A 22,357-nucleotide genomic window follows, 5' to 3' on the forward strand; every position below is an offset into this window, starting at 1 on the left:
AGTCTTCCCCAACTGCACCCATGGCATGCCAAAGGGGAGCAGCGGTGTGCTGACTCCTACCAGGTACTCAAGCGGGAGGGCGACTGACCCTGGCTTTGAGATGAAACAATGCACTGTTTCTAAAATGGATTCACATGCATGTTCTTCTGCAACCATGAGGAGGAGATTTTAAGCAGCAAAAAGTTTTGCTGTCTTACCTTTGTGCTCGGAGATGACCTGCACAAGTTCAAAATTATCGACTTCTATGACGTCGACATCATATTTCGCCAGTATTTTTTCAATGACCACGGTGGTCCTGTCCTGGCAGGTTAACTGGAAAAAGCATTTTGCAATGACTGATTTTGCTTCTTTGTTTCTCTACATCTGTTTTCAGGTTATCTATCTGGCGTGTTGGCTTGGTGTCTCATCGAGGAGGTACAGACAGCGCGCGACTGGGAATTACGGCGATGGGAATAGCCTCGTGCACAGCACATCCTAGCAAAGGGTGACGGTGCCTGTGTGTATGTGACTCTACCAAGCTGCCTGGCTAGATTGTGTTTGTCCCTGGTGTCAAAAAGACCACTCTGAATGCTCTTTGCTTTTGCCTCTGTCTCTCTGAAACCTTTCCTTCCAGCGTGACCACCCGCACGGAGCAGAGTCCCAGGAGCCACGAGGCTGGTCCTATGCCATCAAGGCTTTTCTTGCCTAACTCTACCTTGTGCCAGTGAGATGGCCCAAGCAGCAGCTGCATCACCATGAACCTGGCCCAGGGTTTACTTCTCAACACTTTCCCTTTCCCTGGAAAGACCCAGCCAACCTTCTCAGAAACAACCTGGAGAAACATGGGCAAAACCGAATGACTCCAGAGCACATTGCTTGTGGCTGTTGAGCCAGGTCTCTAAGGCGCTTGTGCATGGACCCAGGTGGGAACGGCAGGAGGCTTTGAGTGGACTCCTCCAGGGATGTGTCCTGGCTCCGCTGCTGTTCAGATGATTTGGCTGCAGGAATAAAGAGCTTCCTGAGCCAATGTGCAGAGAGCCCCAGACTGGGAAGGACAGCAGCCGCACTGGGAGCGCTGTCTGCTGGCTGCAGTTAGGGCTGGGGGCTTGGACTCGGGTGTGCTGAGGCTCTTGCTAGCACGAAAACAACCAGCAAGTTCCTGGGTTTTGCTTCTCTGCTCGGGCTCACACCAAGCCCCACGTTTGGCATTGGGCCTCGCCTCCTTGCTTTACCTGTAGCAGGTGACGGTTATTCTTGGTGTTTTGGGCACTGGGAATAGTAGTTGTTGGGAGGCTGGCTTGTGCAGTGTTAAGGACAGGTCAGACGTAACTTGAGTGGGAAGGTTTAGTCAGGAGTGATCCTGCCTTCAGCAGGGGTTAGATTACATGGCCTCCTGAGGTCCCTTCCAGCTCCACTGTCCTCTAAGGGAAAATGAAGGCTAATACATGATGCTGTTTAGAGGTGTCTGCCCTTTGGGAGCCTTGTGTTACTACATACTCTCTATTGCTATACAGCATCTTCCGGGGACTTGCCTCAAGCTGTTCTTCAGTGTATCTGTCTGCCTACCTGTGCACGCACGCCCATTCGTACAAGTGGAGTGCACGTTTTCTCCTTACCTTACTCAATGGTTGAGGACAAGTGGTGGATATTATCCGGCTGAAAGGCCAGGGAAGAGTTTGGGAGGTGGACTGTACTCTGACTACTAAAATGCCAGTGTCGATTCACCTAAGAATCAAGGGCATTATGTGGCCCCTAATATTGCAAAGCTTTGTCTTGGTGTGAATCAGAGCAGCAGAGATTTTACATAGAAATTATCATTCGCAGAGAAAGCACATCCAGTAATAAATCTACACAGCTCTTCCACATCACTTACCAGGATGCTTTTATATACAGATCCTTTGCTGTTCGGCATTGTGGTCCGAACTATACGGGCGTCTCCTGTGTGCTGTGGAGGAAAAAGTCAGAAACGTGATGGAAGCGGTAGGGATGAAAGAGTAGAACCAGGAGCAAGTATTTTGGGGTCTACACCTGGTCCTTGGATGTTGTTAGTGGTGGTGTCCTACTGACAGGAGTAACTCAGTTTGGTATTTGCAATGAAGTATTCATATGTAGTATTTCATCTACAACTAATACCCCTGAAACATGGATGGTATCGAGTGTTGCCGTGTGAAATGGGTGTTTAGTTGGTCTAATAAAAGACAGCACTTTTACCCAGAGAACTTTGTCTGCTGAATGAAACGGTGGCATCCCGACTACACAAGGTGCTTTGCTCAGGAAGGAGCTCCTGCAGAGCAGACGTGCCTACTGACCTTTCTCTGCCGTTCCCTATCGGGCAAGGCTCCTTGCCCAAGGAAACGGGCTCTCTTGGGATATGAAAAGGAAACTAATATTCAAAGACACTGGACACTCGGCTTCCATCTCCTGCACCCCTTTGTGTTTGCAGATTCCTCTGACTTGTGCCCAGCTGGGGAGGGGGGCATGGGACATGGGGAGGAGGGCAGAGGGGCCCGGGCTGCAGGCACGACAGTGCTGGGAGTGGGGGATATGCCTCGCTGCCTCTTGCCCAGCCAGGACAGGCGGGGGGCAGGGGCATGATGCAGGTGCACCTTGCTCCGGGCGGAAGGGGGCAAGCAGTTGCAGGGCACAAACCCCACTCCCAGCACTGCCATGCCCACATCCTGTGCCCCCTACCCTGGCTGGGTAAGTGGCAGCACGGCATTGCCTGCCAGTTGCCCAGCCGGGCTGGGTAGTGGGCTGCAGTACTGTGGGGGTGGGCCATGCAGGGGAACTGTGGGCCCTGCGGGGAAGGCTGTGGTGCTGGGGGCAGCAGAGCATGGGTTGTGGGGGGGGGCTGTGCCCTGTTTGGGGGCAGAGGACCCACCCCTCCTGAGCAGCCCCCTCACACAGTTCCCACTCACCCACAGTCCCCTCACAATCCACCCACCGCCTGTCCCACCCCCCACGCCCACCCCACCCCCTGTCCCACCCCACTCCTGCAAACCGGTGCTGGCTGCAGGCTCTGGCTGCCCCTGGCTGCAGATCCGGGAGGAGCTGGGCAGGGTTATTTTGCCCCAAGTGTCACAACTTGCCCCACACCAAAGGCCACGTGCAGACACATGTGCTGAGGAGAAATCCCCAGCTCAAATACGTGCCGCTCCTATCTGAGCTGCTGCAAGCACATGGGCCTGCACGTGCGGACGTGCCCTAAGGGTGCAGAGAGAAGTGGAGCTCCCAGCTGTAACTCAGAACAAGTTTTGCAAAGTGATCTGAGTTACACCCTTACCCCAGACCAAACCGAAGGTCACTGCGGGTCCAGAGGGGCGGGGATCTCGCTGCCCGCCGGGAGCCTGCAAGCAGGTTCCCACAGCCAGGGCCAGGCTCTGTGCAGTCCTGGCTGTTTGCGAATGGGAGGCGGAAGGCAGTGGAGGGAGCTGGTACTTGGGGCTCCGCACCTGGTGCTAAAGGATGGAGTGGGGGAAGTGGAGCCCCCACCCCACCTTGGGGGCTGCACTACACTGGCCCCAGCCTGTAGAGGGGGGCTGAAACCCCCAGACTCAACTCCTGCTCCCTTGCCCCCTCCCACTCTGAAAGCACCGGCAGGTGGGGAGCCCCAGAAGACACACGTTCCAGAAGACACTACGTTTTGAACATCTTTATCTGACACCACATGCAATGAGGTGGGCCACTGAAGCTGCTTGCAGCCGCGCACTTGTGTTTGCTCACAGCTAGGACCAGCTTGTGGGGGACAGGAGCAGCCAATGGACGTGGAAACTCAACTTTCACTTAGACTGTAAATATTGCCAGTTCCTCCTACCCTTTTCACACCGAATACTTTGAGCAAAAGGTTCTAGACCATACCTTTCCTTGAGAAAGGTCCCCAGGCTGGTCCTTGTGCAGGTCCCCAGGCTTGTCTTTGGGCACGTCCCCAGGCTGGTCCTGAGGCAGGTCCCCAGGCTCGTCCTCGTCATGGTCCTCAGAAAGGTCCCCAAGCTGGTCCTTGGGCAGATCTTCAGCCTCGTCCTCGGGCTGGACCACAGGCTGATCCCCAGGCTGGTCCCTGGGTAGCTTCACAGGCTTGCCTTCGGGCTGTTTCCCGGGCTGGACCCTTGGCTGGTCCCCGGGCTGGTCCTCATGCTGGTTGCCAGGCTGGTCCTTGGGCAGGTCCCCAGGCTGGTCTTCAGGGTGGTCCCCGGGCTGCTCCTCATGCTGAAGCTCAGGCTGCTCCACGGGCTGGTCCCCGGGCTGGTCCTCATGCTGGTTGCCAGGCTGGTCCTTGGGCAGGTCCCCAGGCTGCTCCTCATGTTGGAGCTCAGGCTGGTCCCCGGGCTGGTCCTCGAGCTGGTCCCCGCTCTGGCCTAAATACAACAATTTATTTGGAGCTAAATGAGCTAAGTGAAAATGGCTGTACCAGCCTTAGTTATGTGTGGCTCTTTTATGAAAAGAAGCCACATCAATGACATTGTACAAGAATTGTTCACAAAAAGAGTCTCTCCGTCGTCCCTTTCTGATTCTTTCCCTGCCCCAACTCGAATCTCTCCTCTCTCTCTGTCTTAACTCAGTAACATCAACTCCAGATCCTGTTCGACAAGATGTTAACCTCTTCATTTCTGCTGGCATTTCCCCTATAGTCTAACTCCATCAACACGTCTCTGTTTTCAAATCCTTCTTTAAAACCCACTTCTCTAAAACTCTTCTTACCTTCTTACCCGCACTGATTGCCGGCTCCCAAACTCTTGGGCTAGGCTTGCCTTGTCTGGTATTTCTTACAATATTCTTTAGGCACTGACAAGTGATGCTTTAGCCCATGATCAGCCGCTGACAGCACTCTACACCCAAGCACTGAGAGACAGGCATGGCTGCAGAGCACTTTAAAAAATGCCTGATTGTCAGACCAATGAGCCCTCATTACACGAAGGTGCAGACTAAGGCGCTCCAAAGCAGAGCGCCTTCATCAACTGCTGTTAGGACATGCCAGGAGCAGGGCTGGGCTGAAGCAGCCTGGCCTTGTTCCTGGTGCTGTCCTTAGGATGCGGGCAGAGAAGCAGGGGCGACACAGGGAATGCACGGGGGTGCACCCCCTGAGAGCACCGGGCACCCCTGTCATGCTGCGTTCCCTGTGTAGCCGGTGGGCAGGGTAGCAGGCGGGAGCACCAGAGCCCCTCCTGCGAGCGCTGGCCGGGGAGTGGGGCTGCCAGCTCCAATGGCCGCGCTGCTTCTGGAAGTGGTCACCAAGTTCCCGAAGCAGCGCGGCTGCTTTTATGGTGAGTGAGATCGGGGCCCCGCAGGCAGCAGGATTGGCCACCGGGGGGCACCCCCCAACCACTGGGATCGGCCTCTGGGGTGCCCCCGGTTGCTGACTGGTATCGGGGTGGGGGGGCACGTGCTGCCCCTTGACTCAAGAGCCACCAGACACCCATGTGGGGAAGGGAGGGGAGGGAGTTGTGTCTGGGGTTGCCCAGCCTGTGCTGGAGGGTTGGGCCGGTAGACTGGTGCCCCTCCTGCCCCAAACGTGGGGGGCCTCCAATCCACACACACACACACGCGCACACACACACACACACACACACACGCACACACACACTCCAGCACAGCATGGGCAAACCCCAGAATGGACTTGTGTGTGTCTTGTCTCTTGCCCCAGCCTTGCAGTCTAATCTACATGGGTGGGCCCTGCCGAGAGTCCTCGTGGGGGTCTCTAGAGCTCAGGCTGCATATAGAAAGCTCTGCCTGCATGTTTCTCACTAAAGAAATGCCTTCGACCAATGGCTCCTCACTGAGCCTTTAAATGTGCTTGTGGAGAAAGCAGGATGTACTTTGGAAAGAACAGCTCGTTCAGCTCTGTATAACCATGAGCAAACGGGATGGACACAACACAAGTGATCGCTCTAAGACAGCTCCTATCATACGCTCAGATTAGACACTGCCCTGCCCTCTCCGCACTCCCTGCTACACAGACAAGTGCATTGTAATTCGGAGCCGTTCTTTCAGGATGTGGATCATTTCGTTCTCATGCAAGGGAGTGTCTGTCACTCAAAGTTTCAGACCCTTTTTCCAATATTACTGCAAGAAATAAATGCGGGAACAAACCCCCGGGAAACTTCTGCTGACTTTGAACAACAGTTGGATCAAAACATCGACCTGAATATTGTCTTGACCCACTGGACCCAACCCCGGGACAGAGCCTCATTGGACACATATTAGCAACCTTGCAGATACGAATCTGCAAGGTTGAACTAGCGCTCCTGCTAGCACTAAACACCTGTGACTTAGTGGGGCTAACAGAGACCTGGTGGGATTCATCCCACGACTGGGCGGTACATATTGAGGGCTATAGATTATATAGAAAGGACAGGTCAGGGAAGAAAGGGGGGGGGGGGGGGGTTGCACTTTATGTCAGTGAGCAATATATGTCAACCCTCATCAAAACAGAATCCGAGGTTGAGGAAGTAGAAGGATTGTGGGTTAGGCTACATGGGGGGCAAGGAGAAAGGGATTTGGTGGTAGGGGTCTGCTACAGACCCCCACACCAAGGGGAAGAAATAGACGCGGGGCTCCTGAGGCAACTCTCGGAGACCATAAAAGCTAAAGAGGCGGTAGTCATGGGAGACCTAAATTACCCGGACATCTGCTGGGAGACGCAGACGGCAAAGTCCCATCACTCACGCAGGTTTCTAACCTGGGTACAGGACCTCCACCTGACACAGGAGGTGCATGGTCCCACTAGGGGGAATGCCATACTGGATCTGGTATTGGCAACGGGAGATGACATGATAGGGGACCTCCAGATCGGTAGCCATTTGGGAGACAGTGATCACCTTATAATAGAATTCAACATAAGACGTCGAATGGGTAAGGTAACTAGTAGGGTGAAAGTGCTAGACTTTAGGAAAGCTGATCTCAATGCACTCAGGCGATTAGTCAAGGAAGCACTGCAGAGTAGGAGTTTTGATGGGATGGGAGCCCAAGAAGGGTGGCTGTGCCTAAAGGAAACGATCCTTCGGGCACAAAGCAAGACGATCCCCGAGCGAGGCAAAAGAGGGCAAGGGGCCAGGAGGCTTCCATGGCTGACCACAGAAATCCAGGGCAGCCTAAGGGCCAAAAGGGGAGCACATAAAAAGTGGAAACAGGGTGAGATCACTAAAGATGAATATACCTCCTCTGCTCGTGCTTGTAGGGAGGCAGTTAGGCGGGCCAAAGCTACCATGGAGCTGAGGATGGCATCCCAAGTAAAGGACAACAAGGAATTGTTTTTTAGCTATATTGGGAGTAAAAGGAAGGCCCAGGGAGGAATAGGACCCCTGCTAAATGGGCAGGAACAATTGGTGACAGATAGGGGGGACAAGGCTGAACTCCTCAACGAGTTCTTTGCCTCAGTGTTCCTAAGCGAGGGGCACGACAAGTCTCTCACTGGGGTTGTAGAGAGGCAGCAGCAAGGCGCCAGACTGCCATGCGTAGACCCTGAGATGGTGCAGAGTCACTTGGAAGAACTGGATGCCTTTAAGTCGGCAGGCCCGGATGGGCTCCATCCGAGGGTGCTGAAGGCACTGGCCAACATCATTGCAGAGCCACTGGCGGGAATATTCGAACGCTCGTGGCGCACGGGCCAAGTCCCAGAAGACTGGAAAAGGGCTAACGTGGTCCCCATTTTCAAAAAGGGGAGGAAGGAGGACCCGGGCAACTATAGGCCAGTCAGTCTCACCTCCATCCTTGGTAAAGTCTTTGAAAAAATTATCAAGGCTCACATTTGTGAGAGCCCGGCAGGGCAAATTATGCTGAGGGGAAACCAGCATGGGTTTGTGGCAGGCAGATCATGCCTGACCAATCTAGTCTCTTTTTATGACCAGGTTACGAAACGCCTGGACACAGGAGGAGGGGTGGATGTCGTATACTTAGACTTCAGGAAGGCCTTCGATACGGTATCCCACCCCATACTGGTGAACAAGTTAAGAGGCTGTGATGTGGATGACTGCACAGTCCGGTGGGTGGCGAATTGGCTGGAGGGTCGCACCCAAAGAGTCGTGGTAGATGGGTCGGTCTCGACCTGGAAGGGTGTGGGCAGTGGGGTCCCGCAGGGTTCGGTCCTTGGACCGATACTCTTTAATGTCTTCATCAGCGACTTGGACGAGGGAGTGAAGTGTACTCTGTCCAAGTTTGCAGATGACACAAAGCTATGGGGAGAAGTGGACACGCCGGAGGGCAGGGAACAGCTGCAGGCAGACCTGGATAGGTTGGACAAGTGGGCAGAAAACAACAGGATGCAGTTCAACAAGGAGAAATGCAAAGTGCTGCACCTGGGGAGGAAAAATGTCCAGCACACCTACAGCCTAGGGAATGACCTGCTGGGTGGCACGGAAGTGGAAAGGGATGTCAGAGTCCTAGTGGACTCCAAGATGAACATGAGCCGGCAGTGTGACGAAGCCATCAGAAAAGCCAATGGCACTTTATCGTGCATCAGCAGATGCATGACGAATAGGTCCAAGGAGGTGATACTTCCCCTCTATAGGGCGCTGGTCAGACCGCAGTTGGAGTACTGCGTGCAATTCTGGGCGCCACACTTCAAGAAGGATGCGGATAACCTGGAGAGGGTCCAGCGAAGGGCAACTCGTATGGTCAAGGGCCTGCAGACCAAGCCCTACGAGGAGAGACTAGAGAAACCGGACCTTTTCAGCCTCCGCAAGAGAAGGTTGAGAGGCGACCTTGTGGCTGCCTATAAGTTCATCACAGGGGCACAGAAGGGAATTGGTGAGGATTTATTCACCAAGGCGCCCCCGGGGGTCACAAGAAACAATGGCCACAAGCTAGCAGAGAGCAGATTTAGACTGGACATTAGGAAGAACTTCTTCACAGTTTGAGTGGCCAAGGTCTGGAACGGGCTCCCAAGGGAGGTGGTGCTCTCCCCTACCCTGGGGGTCTTCAAGAGGAGGTTAGATGAGTATCTAGCTGGGGTCATCTAGACCCAGCACTCTTTCCTGCTTATGCAGGGGGTCGGACTTGATGATCTATTGAGGTCCCTTCCGACCCTAACATCTATGAATCTATGAATGATTTTGGAGGCTGAAGAAAAAAGGAGTTGTGTTTTATGCAATGCGTCTTGTGTCCACATTTAAATGCCTGAGCTGACCTGGCGCTGTGCCCAAGTCTAAAATAACCCCTTCTTTCTGCAACACCCAGCAGGTCAGGTTTCTGGGGTGAAATACTGCTTTTCTTTTGTTTCCCTTCTTTCATATATCATTTCTCTGCACTGCTGTGCCAAAGCTCGACACCAGTCCTAGCTCACACATTGCACCAGGTCTGAGAAGCAGAACCACAAACCTCTTTGCCACAGGAAAGTTTCTACCTGGGTGAAGGACCACGTGTCAGTTGGACACTGGACATACCCTCAAGTCTGCAGGGCCTGGCCCTCTCATGTCAGCGATATCAGAATTTGCCCTGGTAATATAACTGTTGGTAACATTTACCCCCCAAATGCAATTCTTTGCTCAGGTTTGGGAGGTTAGGCAGCGATAGCTTGGGAAAAAATATAACTTACTCTCATTTTCTAGCTCTTCGCTGAGAAACTTGGCCAGGAGGTGTTCTGCCTCTTCCAGCACTTGGGAGCCAGGCATGTCTCCTTGCAGGTAGTGGAGCAGTCTTTTCAAGCTGGGGTAACCTGGTGCCTCCCTAAAGTCGTCTGGTGTTGTAAGGAGCCAGGTGCTGAGGAGGAGGGCTAGCGGGCTGAAAACAAATACATTGACCAAATCCGGCCATGGTCAGTCTTTGAAACAGTGATATTTGTCACTCAGCCTGTCTCGAGAAGATGGACATATTCCTTCTGCCATGAGCCAGCAAGGACTTCTGATCTGGGCGCCTTAGAAAGGACAGCTGCAATCTTTGACTGAACCTGGTTCTATGACTACCGCATCCATCTCTCTGTACTGCCCTTCCCTGCACCTTTTCTGATTGGAGGAGATCCTTTCTGAGAGGGGTGAACAAGAAAGGCTGTCCACTACTAGAAGCAGAAAAGCTGCTTTAATAGAGGGATGAATCTACCCTGGACACACAAGGGTTATTATCAGCATATACACCTGCGTTCACGTGGAAGGGGTAATGCAGGCACACACACACGTGCTCCATCCCGGCGGTGCCCAACATCTGTGTCCCGCAGGCGGGTGGGCATAGCCAGGTCCCTATCCAGCCAGATCCCAACAACAGGCCGGATCCCGCTGCCCAGCTGCTGCTTCCCAGAGCATGCCCTACTCGCACTTCCCAACCCCACCGCCACCCAGTTCAGAAAGGACTTTGCGATGGTGGGACTGCTAGGTCAGCTATCTTATCATGAATAATCTTAAGTATTCATCGTCATTTCGTAATGTGCTATGCAAACCTGTGGCATTCTCTGTGACACCCCTGCCACAATGTCTTAGGACTGGACAATGCTGAAATGATGACAACTCCAAAAACCCATTCATGAAACTTGGTAGAAAGGTTGTTCCTGGGAGGGAAAACTGTGGTGTGAGGGCTTGCAGGTGAGACTCTGCTCTTCTATTCACTAGTTACTGGTTCTTTCCTGGGCATGGCATATGACAGAAACAGGACGTGGGACTTGTTTTTCCCGAGAACAAATCAAAGAATTGAAGCTACATGAACCCGTGCTTAAATCGAGTCATTGAGGAGCAAGATCAGGGGAGTTAAGGCGACTTAGCCAAATGCTTACTGCCGGAAGCCGTGCTAGTGCTCTTCTGGAGCATCTCACAGCGATGCCCTGCCGGAGCTAAAGGGGATCAGGGGGATTGACAAGGGGGAAACCAATATATATACACACACACATATAGACACTTAATTACAAAGGCTAGGGAAATACATACATACATATATATATATATATCACACAAACACACACATATCATATATATAGATGCTTAAGCTGACCACACGCTCTGAATCCTGACAGGTTTTCCTGTACAGCAGAAAGCCACACTTACTTCCCGAGGACTCTTCTGGCGTCTCCTGAGCCAATCCAGGCGTCCTTGTTTCCATGCCTAAATATCAAAATGGATATTTTAGATGGTTATTAAAAAAACAGTCTACGTCACAATGGTAAGGCAGTTTATGTCAATACCTTGCCCAGACAGTAAAAAATCAAGACTTCCCTATTCAAACTATCTTAGAGAAAAAAGATGAAAAATGTCATTCTCTTTACTCCCCTTCATAATGTCATCCATCTACCATTTTATATCCCGTTCACGATGCTGGGGAGAGTGGCAATTGGTGCGACTGAATTCAAGCCTAAGCAGTCTTGCCCAGCCTGCACACTTCAGTCTGCGATGCGACGGGCCATGTGCTCGAGCGCTGCCCATACTAGTACCAAGGCTTTGCCCTTGGAGGGAACATTTCATCTGAGACTGTCAAAGGACTTGGCAAACAGCAGCTATGTCTCACCAATCTCGCAAGGCAGGTCAAATATTATCTTTGTCCCTATTTCACAGATGGAGGAACTGAGAATAGAAGAGCACCTGGTTCATCTCGTCTGGCTCAACCAGGCTTTTCCCTGGAAACCAAAGCTGGGGTGCTGTCCCTCCACGACAGCAGAGCTGGAGGAGTATTGTGGCGCAGGGGGAGGAAGGGGGATGCTTTGTGCCTTTAGGCCTGTGAAATCCCTGCTCTGATCCAGCAGAGCCCGACTCATGGAGCAAAGAGTTATGCAGAGGGATAGCGATAGCCCGGGTTGTTAGACATACATGCAAATCAGTTAGCTTCTTAAGTATGCCTTCTTCAATGCTATTTGAGATCGTTTCCTGCAATATCCCACCAATAAAGGCCTTTACAGCTTCCTCCACAGCTCTTGGCTCTTACCTGTTCAGGAGGACTTCCAGGACCTCGCCTGGAGAAGAAAAGGCCCTGTAGTCACAGAAAAACCTGGTGACATTGTGGAAATCCTGCAGCAGGCTTTCAACACGGTCTTCAACGGCCTGGGAAACAAAAGATCAACATCATGGCATTACGAGTCGGCAGCGGCCCTCCTCCGAACCAGCGCGAACCCCACGTCCACCCAGCGCTGGAGCGGGGAGGTCTCGTATCAGCAGTACCTGTCGGTGGAGGAGATAGAAAACGAAGTCTTGGCCAGATGGGATCAAACACGGTTTGTGAAGGAAGAGTGTTAATCCCACGAGTCCAGGCATACCCCGGCGGAGCCTCCACCTATTTTGTCTCCCTGTGTCCCTCTTCAAGTTTTACATCGAGAGACAATATTTCGTCTCCCTTTTACACTTGCCTTTGCGCTAGCTGGAACCTGATCCAAGCCCGCTCAAGTGAATGGGAACAAGCCATCGTGATTACTGCAGAGGCAAAGACATGTTCACAGTGGGAAATGGTCCCTGGGAGTGAGGCAGGTCCTTGTTTGGAAAGACAGCTGGGTTGGAAAGCCCCAGACAGATAGAAGATGCAAATATGCATCTTGACAGTGACAAGTGGGTGTTTCCCCCGTTGCGTTTTTAACTAGTCCAGTTATAAACAGGAATATTATCGGAGACTTTGGGAATTAAAAGGCAGAGACTTCAAGACGATGTCTGAGTTTCTTCATTCCTGTATTTCCACGTGTACCGAGGTGCCGGGGCGCTGTCCCTGCGGTGTCACGGCCGCGTGCTGAGAAGCCCCTGCTCAGTTCCTTGCTCTACCCAGTGTCGGGATGACCTCCCACCAGCGCTAACAGACTTTTATGGAGAAAAACACTTGTTAACCTGGAAATAGGTAGATCGGTCACACGAGTCAGTGCAAATCTACAGCCCTTAGGATAATGCCCGTTCACAGTCCCCAACAAATAATGGTCCGCGTGTATCTCGGGCCCCTCAACGCACGCAGGGAAAGGTGTGATTAGCACTGTGTGTGTGCAAACACCTGTACGGGAGTCACAAGATACACTCAGAGATTTCCAGTAGGAATCTAGGGAGTCCAAACCATTCTCAGCTCTCGTGGGCTGTGTCCTTTGAACCAGGAGACGGGTTTCCAGGTTGCCCTCGCTGCGTGTGGTAGATGCGTTCCTGAAAAGCTGCACATCACTCCCATTTGCAGAAGGGGAACCCACTTTCCAAGGTAGCATACTGGGATCCATGCCAAGACCTCGACTGCATCGGCACCAGGTACGTGTGCTGGGGCCGGGGCGGCGCCGGGCTCTTCCCGGCAGGGGCTGGGCTGGGCTGGGCTGGGCTGCGCTCGGGGCAGGTGGTGCTGGTGCTGGGAAGGGGGCTGGAGGGGGCCCTGCAGCCACCCCAAAATTGGTCATGGCCCCCCCAACCCCCATCCCAGCACCACTGCCGCCCAGCCCGGGTGCAGCAAAGCCTACCTGGGAAGAGCTCGGCCCCCAGACAAAAAATGAGTACAAGATAAGCATGCCGTGAGTCTAATGCGGACAGGTTTGAACCTCAAAACCCTGAGGACCGCTGCTCTGGATCTTGCAAAATTTTCAACTTTTAAAAAACCTGAATTTGTGTTGGATGATCAAAGTTCGATCGGTATTTTTCTAAAACAGTTTGGAAAAGTCTGCGACATGAGCAAAACCTGTGCTAACACCTGAAACAGGCTCATCACCGTCCAAGCCTGCTGCTTCCATGTACATCACCCCGGACCTGGAAAATTATTTCCTATCAGAAAGGAGGATCTGTGCTAAGCCGTGCACCTGACCCTCTACTGCAGGAGGACGTCTCGAGATCACCGCTAGTAGTGGTCTCTCGCAGCCGTTCTCTGCACGGCAGGCACCAAGGAGGTGGGTCCGTTGAACCTATAGTGTTGGCTCTGCAGCAAAATGCCAATGAGTTGTGACCACAGGAAGCACCCCTTTTACACCCAAACTTGGAGCTATGGAAACAAATGCCAAAAGTCTCTGTTGAGAAAGAAAGCATCCTTGGCAACTGCCTCCTCAGTAATGATCAAGCTCAGCACTTCGCATTCAAAATGGGGTTGAAACCCTCCTCCGCAGGATGTCTCCAAATACCACCGGTTTGTGACCACTGACAGAGACAGGACCGTCGTGGGGGACGGCCAAATTCTGGATGGGTAAAGACAGCCACCCTGGGACTAGCTCAATTTGCCAGTTGGTTGCGATCTTTAAAGAGGAATTGGTTTTCTTAGCAGTGAGGCTACAAATGGGCATTGTTCGTTTGGAAAGGGTTCTTCAAAAGGCAGGATAGATCTAGGATTTTTAAATGGAGAGGTCCCAGATTGGGCCCTCGGGCTCCAGATAGGGGTACAAGGCAGAAGTTTTGCGCCCGAGGCAGAGAAGGGCGGGTTGGTTGTGCGTGGAGGGGGCCGAGTGTTGGATGGTCTTACCTGCTCTTGGCTCCTACTGCTCCTCCTGGAGCTGGCTCCCTGCTCCAGGCCTTCCTCCTTGTGCCCTTCCTGCCTGCTGGGGCGGCAGCACTTCAGGAAAGAATGCAGAGTGATGCACCCGCACCCTTCCTCCTGATCTGCCCTGTCAATGAGTTCAAAAGCTGGTTAATTCTCAGTTACTACTTCTAGGGTGCAAGGAGCCAAGGTGATTGGGTGCTAAACACATCTCTACCTTTCAAAATCAAACTAAATCAGAGAGAGAGATGCAAAGAGAAAAATAGTTCAACACGCATTGTGTCATTTCTTTGTACGACTAAAACTTGTCCCGATGAGCGTGCACATGCAGTTTGTGGCACCTCCAACCCATTTCAGGCCCCACATACCACCCATTGTGCACGTGCACCCATTTGCCATGCTGCAGATTTACAGTGTGGTGCCAAAATTTGACACCGAGAGATCCTGGTGTCAAAAAACAAAAGAAAAACCTTGGCTCGGTGCCCGTGGCAACAGTGCGTGCTTCCAGAACCAGAGCCTGGCTGGGCAGAGCTATGTCCTGGCTGCCGGGCAGGCTCCAAGCCGTGGGGTTGCTGCCACTGCTGCCCAGGGAGGCCCCAAGTGAAGTTGCTGGGGCCAGAACGGGTGCTGACCCCAGCCTCCCACTCCCACCCAAGACAAAATGCCCTGCACCAGCCACATGCGCAAGGGCATGCACTGCAGCATAAAGCAAGTTTGTGCCATTGCTAGTTTTGCTGCATGTGGGTACACGCTTCTAATGATTGTGCCCTGCTTTTATATCCATGCATCCTCATTCATTCTGAAAGACTGCAAAATGCTTCCCAAAATATAGACAGGACATACCACTGTCCTTCGGCCACCCACGGCAGATACACAGACACGTCGCACACCTGATAACGATGGCTTGGGGGAGAAGAGGGAGGGGTGTGCTATTTTGGCCAAGGGTAACAGAGTGGCATAGGATCTGGAATATCAAAGACAAGCAGATAGCTGTGTATTTTTACGGGACAGCTCAAACACCATGGTGGGTTTATTGGTGTAAATATATCAGTGCTACAAAGAAGGTGTTAGGGCAACACTATGTGGATTTTCTGGGCACATCGAATTTGCAGCTGAATACAAGGCTTGAACCTGTGGCCTAGCAAAGCTGCTGAGCACAAGGCAGAATGATCTCTAAGCCAGCCAGTTGCTCATGCAAAGTAACCGTCCTGACTGTGTCAGCCGTTTTCGGAGGAAAAAGCAGCAAGTGAATCTGTGCGAGTGTGCGTGCTGTGAGCGAGGTGACGTTTTAGGACTGTGGAAGATGGTACAACCTGGCACAGAAAAACAGACGGGAATGTGGGAAACAACACGTCATTGGTGACAGAATCCGCGATGAACACGCGCGAAAAGGCGAATGGTGAAGCTTCCAGGTTTTGCTGAAATCCGCCCAGCGACCGAAGAAGTCAAGTCAAGGGCTTAGGCGTGCGCTTTCAGCAGAGAGGCATGGACAGAAGGAAATGCAGAGGCGATTCCCTGGGAATGCAGCAACCAGGAAAGAGAGGAGGAGCTCGAGTTGGGAGGAGAAATGGGTGGAACATAAGAGGGGCGAGGGGCGAACGAGTGTTAATGCACAGTATAAAGCACAGTGTAGAAATATGGAAAAACAATATTGTTCCTGTGGCTCCCCGGTTTGTTGGGTTTTGGGAGCTAGTCCAAAGCTGTCTCCATGCTGAATAAAGCTGCTGCGCGCAGTGTGTGCCGGTGTTTGCGCCCTGCTTGCTCTGGCTAACGAGTCACAGGATTCACGAGCAATCGCATCGTCACCTCCCTAGTCGCTGGGCGCGGCGTGGCGCCGGGGTCTAACAGAAGGGGTCGCTGGACTCCTCACATTTAGGGGTGACCGCCCAGTCTCCTCTGGAAGATTTCCAGGGTAGGGGACTGCACCCAGGGTAGGTCACTGGACACCCAGCTGAACGCATAGAAATCAATACTTCACACAGATGAAAGCAGGAAGCTTGGAAGAGAAAAGGTGCGTTTCCTTAGCACACGTTGTGAAGCTCTGCTGACCACTGCACTCCTCAATTAACAGCTGAATCTATCAAATTAGGCAAGACAAACAGAGTACACGAGACTGAGAATTGGCATCTCTCTTCGATTTACCTTTCTCCTTCTCCAAAACAGCCCATGTCTGGGACCCGGGAGAGCAGACTCTCCAGTCGTCTGTAGCTGTCTGAAAGAAAGAAGAAAGAGAAGTTGAACCCACCGCCAGTAATTCCTACTTACTTTATGTTCGTATGGTGTCTTGTTACTCAGAAATGCCTCGTTTGACTTGAAATCACCGCACAGATAAGGAGGAAGGGGGGCACTGGCAGTGCCAGGGGGTGCGGGTCGGGAGTGAGGGGCACCATCACGGCCCGGGGGGCAGGGTCCTGCAGTTTGGGGTGAGGGGCACTGGCAGGGCTGGGGTCAGTGGGTTGGGAGGTGGGGGCAGCAGCAGGGCTGGCGGGGGCTGTGGCTTGGCCGTGGGGGCAACACAACGGGCAGCGACAGGGCACTGGCATCTCACTGCCCGCCCCCCCCATCATATTCCCCCTCCCCCCTCCGCCACGTGGCAGGTGTCCTGTTTCTTGGACCTGGAAATAGGGTAACCCTAAAGCAAGATGCGCCCCCTCACTGCCTGCTCCGCTGCAAGCCCTCACCATGCCTGCCCGGCCCCATGTCCTAGCTCCAAGCAGAGCCCCCGCTCTCCTCCCCCCATGTCGGGCAAGCACACTGCACACTTCAGCCCTTGGCTTGCTACTGAAGCGGGCTGAAGTCCGTTTGGGAAAGAAATGACACCAAACAAGTGAAACTACCCCAGCCACAAGTCCTCCAGCCCTAGGGCTCCCCACGTGTGGGTGCAAACACCCCCCGATCTGCCCACTAGGCACCATGCTGGGGCGGGTGCCCACACTTACCCTTGCGGTCAGCAGCACAGCAAGGGCGCAGTTGTGCCCTGCCTCCCAAGCAGTGACAGCTGGGGAGCAGTTCAGGTCAACTGCTGTGTGCGTCTCCAGGAGCCGCACCGCGCCGAGCCGGTTCTAGAAGGGGCCATTGTGATGCGTGTCCGCATTCTCCGCGTCTCCCCACGTGCACGTCTCCGCTGTGTCCAGCCACACCGCTGCATCAGCCACCGGGTGTGAGACCAGGGACTGGCTTGCAGGGACTTCAACCAGGACTGCGCCCTGCCAGGCTTTCCCTGCAGGACACTGTGACAGCACACGAGCAAAGGGACTGCAACACCAGCTCCTAACTCACACCAGTTCTTGAGTGTGCACAGAGACCGATGGCCCAGGTCTAGCTCACACGTGTTCCCTGCGGTGACTGTGACCCCGATTTCTGGAGCCCAGGGGGGCTGCCACTGGCTCCCAGCTCTGAGCTGGGAGGAATACACTGAATCACTCGCCGCCTACACTGGGCCTTTTGGCGGTGTGCACCTTCCCAGGCTCTCCGCATTTCACCACCTTCATGGGCAACTTCCCTCCGTTCCCTTCAAGCCCTTGCCCTTTCTGGAGGGCGAACTGTTTAAACAGATGCGTGTCCTCCACCTCCCTCTTCTGCCTTTGGTGAAACAGCCCTTTCACCAGAGCAGTGGCTAAAGAGGCTCTTTCATGGATCTCATGTGGTCCCTGTGCCTTGAGGCCATGCTCCTTCTCTACCATGCTGATGCTGATTTTACCTTTCCTGCCTGAGTCTTTAACGGTAATGACGGCATCGCTTTCATTTGAGACGAAAGCACTGGAAGATGGATGAACCTTGTTTGAATGAATGCACTCTAAGTTTAGTCCTCGAGAGCTCAATGTCTGCAAACCTCTGGAAGGTGGCTGTGGGGAGGGTGGGGATGTGTCCTGTTTTCTTCAGCCACAGGAAACAGGCTCAGAGGCAATGAAGAATTGCAGCAGGGGATATTTAGGTTTGACTTTAGCCCTTTCCCACTGTACGAGGGTGATTTCTTTTTGAGCATTGAAACAGGCTCCCCAGAGAGTTGTGCAATGTCCATGCTTGCCAGTGCGTGAGAGCCGGTTCGATGCTTGGTTGGGTGGGTTTGTAGGGGGTGATCCTGCCTTGAGCAGGGGGCGACTACGCAGCCTCCCGACATCTCTTCCACCCCGTGTTTGGTGTTTCGATGGACTCTCGGTGTGCTACGAAAGGGACAGAAGCAGGGGCATAAGAAATTGTATAAAGTCCCTTTTGTCACATAAGAGTGAAACACAGGCTCCGTTTTGTGTACGGGCTCCGTGGCCTTGTTTGGAAAAGGGGGGTCTCTACGTGCGGTGTACAGCATGTCCAAAACCATTTCCAAACCAGCCACGCGTTGCTCTCACTGGGGGTCGTGTGTGCCACGTCCTTGTTTGTGAGCCCACTGGAGCTCTCGGGGACCGATAAGACCTGGCTGCCTCCACGTGCCACTGTGTTTTCTAGTTTCCTAGCTGAGAGGGTCTGAAGGGACCTGAGCAGATCACCCAATCCGCCCCCCGGCTGTGGGCAGTGAAGAGCGCGGGGATCAAACCACCCCGGCTAGCTGACTGTCTAGCCTCCTTTTGAAGAGCCCCGGGGAGGAGCCAGCACCACTTCCCTTGCAAGTTGGCTCCAGGTCCTAGCCGCCCTGACTGTGCAGGAGCGCCTCCTGGTATCCAGCCCGACTCTGCCCTCTGCCAGCTTGTGCCATTATTTCTAGGCGCTCCTGGGAGTGCTCGGGGGAACAGGGGCTCCCCCAGTGCCTGCTGGTCCCCTCGGACTAGTTTGTAAAAGGCCACTAGATCCCCCTCCGCCTCCTCTTGTGGAGGCTGACCAGGTTCAGGTCCTGTCGCCTCTCCTGGAAGGGCCTGCCCTGCTGCCCCTGACCATGTGGGTGGCCTCCTCTGGCCCCTCTCCACGCTGGCCACATCCCTCCTGACGTGCGGCGCCCAGAGCTGGACGCAGTACTCCAGCATGGTCTGACCAGTGCCCCTCGCAGTTGTGCTCCTGCACCGTTCTCGCACGCAGCTTCCCCAGCCGCGGTGAGACTAACGGGCCTTTCATGACCTGGGTCCTCCTCCTCCCTTGGTTGAGACTGGGGACCACATTGGCCTTTTCCAGTCCTCCGGCACCTCGCCAGAGCCCCACGAGTGCTCGTGAAGCCGTGTCCGGGGCCCTGCAAGGACCCCTGCCAGTTCCCTCAGCACCCTGGGGTGGAGAGCATCTGGACCGGCTGCTTTGAACACGTCCAGCCCCTCCAGCAGTTCCCTAACTCGGTCCTCCCTGAGCCCAGGCCTGGGGGTGCCTCTCCTGGGGCTGTCCGGGATCCTGGCGGGGCATGTCTCAGGCCCTGCTCAGACAAATGGAGGCAAAGGTTTTGTTCAAGAGATCAGCTTTTTCATCTGGTGCAACCCCCAGATTGCCAAGCGTGGCCTGCCGAGCCCCCCATTACCTGGTGCCTTCGTTTGACTTCCAATGTATTGAAGAAAAGGGACGGAGGTTTCCTGCTTGGTTAGGCAGCTTGCAGCAGAGACACGCAGCACGATCTGGATCGCCGGGGTAAGGAGTGAAGGGAAGTATTGCCCTGACTTGACTGTGCTCAGTCCTGGGCTGAGCTGGGCCTGGCTGGGAAAGACGATGAAACAGCGCAGGTGTAATACTGGCCGGAGACGACGCTCAGAGCCTAGATGTGCTCCAAAACCAGCCCTTAGACAGGGCACGCAGGGTCCTGGGGAAGACGAGTGCAGAGACGTGGTGCCAGGGAGGGGTGGGGGAAGCACTGGGAAGGGGAAACTCAAGTTGCGTGCTCCCAGCTGTGTCTGCAAGAGGAAGGGGATCCACACCTGAGATCTGGCCCCTGGGCCCTCTCTGGTGTCGGCCCCTCGGGCTCCAACTGACTGGCCAGGCCTTCAGCCCCCCAGCTTTGGCCCACTCCCCTGCGCTCCTGCCCCTTGCGGGGCTCGAACCCCGGGGAGGCACTTTCAACCTCCCGCAGCCACAGCCTCGTCCTCCGGTCAGAAACAGGCACCAGGTTCCTGCTCACGGTGCTGCTGCAAAAGCCTCTTCCCCACTTGCTGCCTCCCTGCCAGCCCCGGGGGGTCCGTGCCAGGCCTGCAGCCTCCCCCCCTTCCAGCCGGAGCTAGCAGAGGCTCCGTTCCTTGCAGAGGTCGGGGTCTTTCTGCCTCAGGAGGCCAGGGGCCGCTCTATCCCCGAGCTCCTCTTCCCATCAGGTGTTCTCAGACCCCAAGTGGTGGGACCTGCTCGGCGAGGGCACGGCTGGGGTCCCAGCGGCCGAGTCTGTACTCCACCCTCGTCCCACGAGCCACTGGGGACCTCGCTTGGCGGCTTTGCTGTGGAGCCATCGCCACGGGCGTGTACGTGGTGAGCTTCACGGACACCCCGGTGTCCTGCCCCTTCTCCGGGCACAGGGAGACCCTGGCACACGTGCCCCTCGAGTTCCCCAGGCTGCAGCCCCTGCACCTCCAGCTTCACGTGGAAAGCAAATGCAGAAAACGGTGCAAGCACAGGGAGGGCATTGAAATACAATTCAAACCCAGAAACTGTGCCATTGCATTTGCCCCATGTTTCCTCATTAGGAGCCATTAAGTTGAGGGGCTGGACTCATTAGACATACAGGAAAGTAACGGCTGGGCCCAGAAGCTAAGGTCCAGGGCAGTAGACCTGCCTGGGCAGAGCGGGCTAAAGCCAGGGCAGCAGAAGCCCCAGCAAAGGCTTGAGGCTTGAGGGGCCAAGCGAGGAGTCGGGGCTGAGGGCTCTCCTTCTGCACACTGAATGACAGCTGCAAGGCATGGGCATGACTGCAGGGGTGGCTGGAGGTCACGGTTATTGCCCCCAGGCACAGCTGGGGCTCCCGTAAAGGGGAAACCCGCTGCGTGGAGGTTGAGGCAGACAAGCCCCGAGGATGGTGCGCCGGGGAGCGCACCTGGGAAGAGCCGACCAGGAGGGAGTCGTTTTTAGGTGTTAGCCCGGTTAGGCTCTTCTGCCCTGCTCGTCTTCACCCCCGTGGAGTGAGACACTCTCACTTTCCGGCTTTGGGCCCCTCCTCGGGCTACTGGAGATCGCAGTGCTCTTAGCAGTGACCTCTCTCAGCCTTGTGACCTCTCATCCATCTCTCTTTCCCTCCGCTCCACTCTGCGCCTCTGGACCCCTCTGGTGCCACGCTTTCCAGCAGGTCTTTGACGTCCCCACACTCCCTTGAACAGGTCCCTTTTCGGGTCACAGTACAGCCCAGGGCTCCATACACACTTAGAGCCTCCTGCCACCGCCCAGGTTGTGTGTGACACTTGCCAAAGATCCCGTGTGCCTTTCCCGCTGGGGTGTGTACCGCCAAGGGCCTTCTATCCCATATGCCAGCCAAGTTATAACATAGAAATCCCCCAGTAACTGAGGTTACAGCACGCACACCTACCTTTCAATCTGCTGGAGCTACCCAGGTGGCACTACACCATTGCTAAGTCAAACTGAGCTTTGATTTTAACCAGCTTTTAAACACGGAGGTCCCAGGTTTAGGGAAGCATCGACTCTGCAGGGTTTGGCTTCAGAGATGCTCAGGTCGGAAGGGACCTCAACAGATCATCGAGTCCGACCCCCTGCCTAGGCAGGAAAGAGCCAGATGCCCCCAGCCAGATGCCTACCCAGCCTTCTCTTCAAGCCCCGCAAGGCAGGGGAGAGCACCACCTCCCCTGGGACCCAGGCCAAATTTTGGCCACCCTCACCGTGAAGAAGTTTTTCCTGATATCTAGCCCAAATCTGCTCGCTGTCAGTTTGTGACCATTGCTCCTTGTTGCCCCAAGAGGCGCCCTGCTGACCAGAGCATCTCCGCTCCCTTGCTGCCCCCCAATGCATTTGTAGGCAGCCACAAGGTCACCTCTCGGCTTGCTCTTGCGGAGGCTGAAGGGGTCCCGGTCCCAGTCTCTCCTCCCTAACCGTGAGTCGCCTCCTCTGCACCCTCCCAAGTCTATCAACATCCTTCTTGAAGTGCGGCGCTCACAACTGGACGCAGGACTCCACCTACGGTCTGAGCAACGCCGCACAGAGGGGAAGGATCACCTCCCGGGATCTA

General features: G+C 54.5%; 1 protein-coding gene across 1 annotated transcript; it reads right to left on the minus strand.

The window, feature by feature from the left end:
- Window positions 1–1,596: 1,596 nt before the first annotated feature.
- On the minus strand, window positions 1,597–9,722 carry LOC132244009 (protein TsetseEP-like). Its single transcript, XM_059714841.1, has 4 exons — window positions 9,509–9,722; window positions 3,838–4,334; window positions 1,853–1,924; window positions 1,597–1,635 (listed from the first exon to the last, which is right to left on the minus strand). The coding sequence occupies exons 1-4, from the start codon at window positions 9,582–9,584 to the stop codon at window positions 1,597–1,599; spliced, it is 684 nt and encodes a 227-aa protein (XP_059570824.1). The 5' UTR covers window positions 9,585–9,722.
- Window positions 9,723–22,357: the final 12,635 nt, after the last annotated feature.

The sequence above is a fragment of the Alligator mississippiensis genome, chromosome 11, assembly GCF_030867095.1.
Source record: "Alligator mississippiensis isolate rAllMis1 chromosome 11, rAllMis1, whole genome shotgun sequence".
Lineage (NCBI taxonomy): Eukaryota > Metazoa > Chordata > Crocodylia > Alligatoridae > Alligator > Alligator mississippiensis.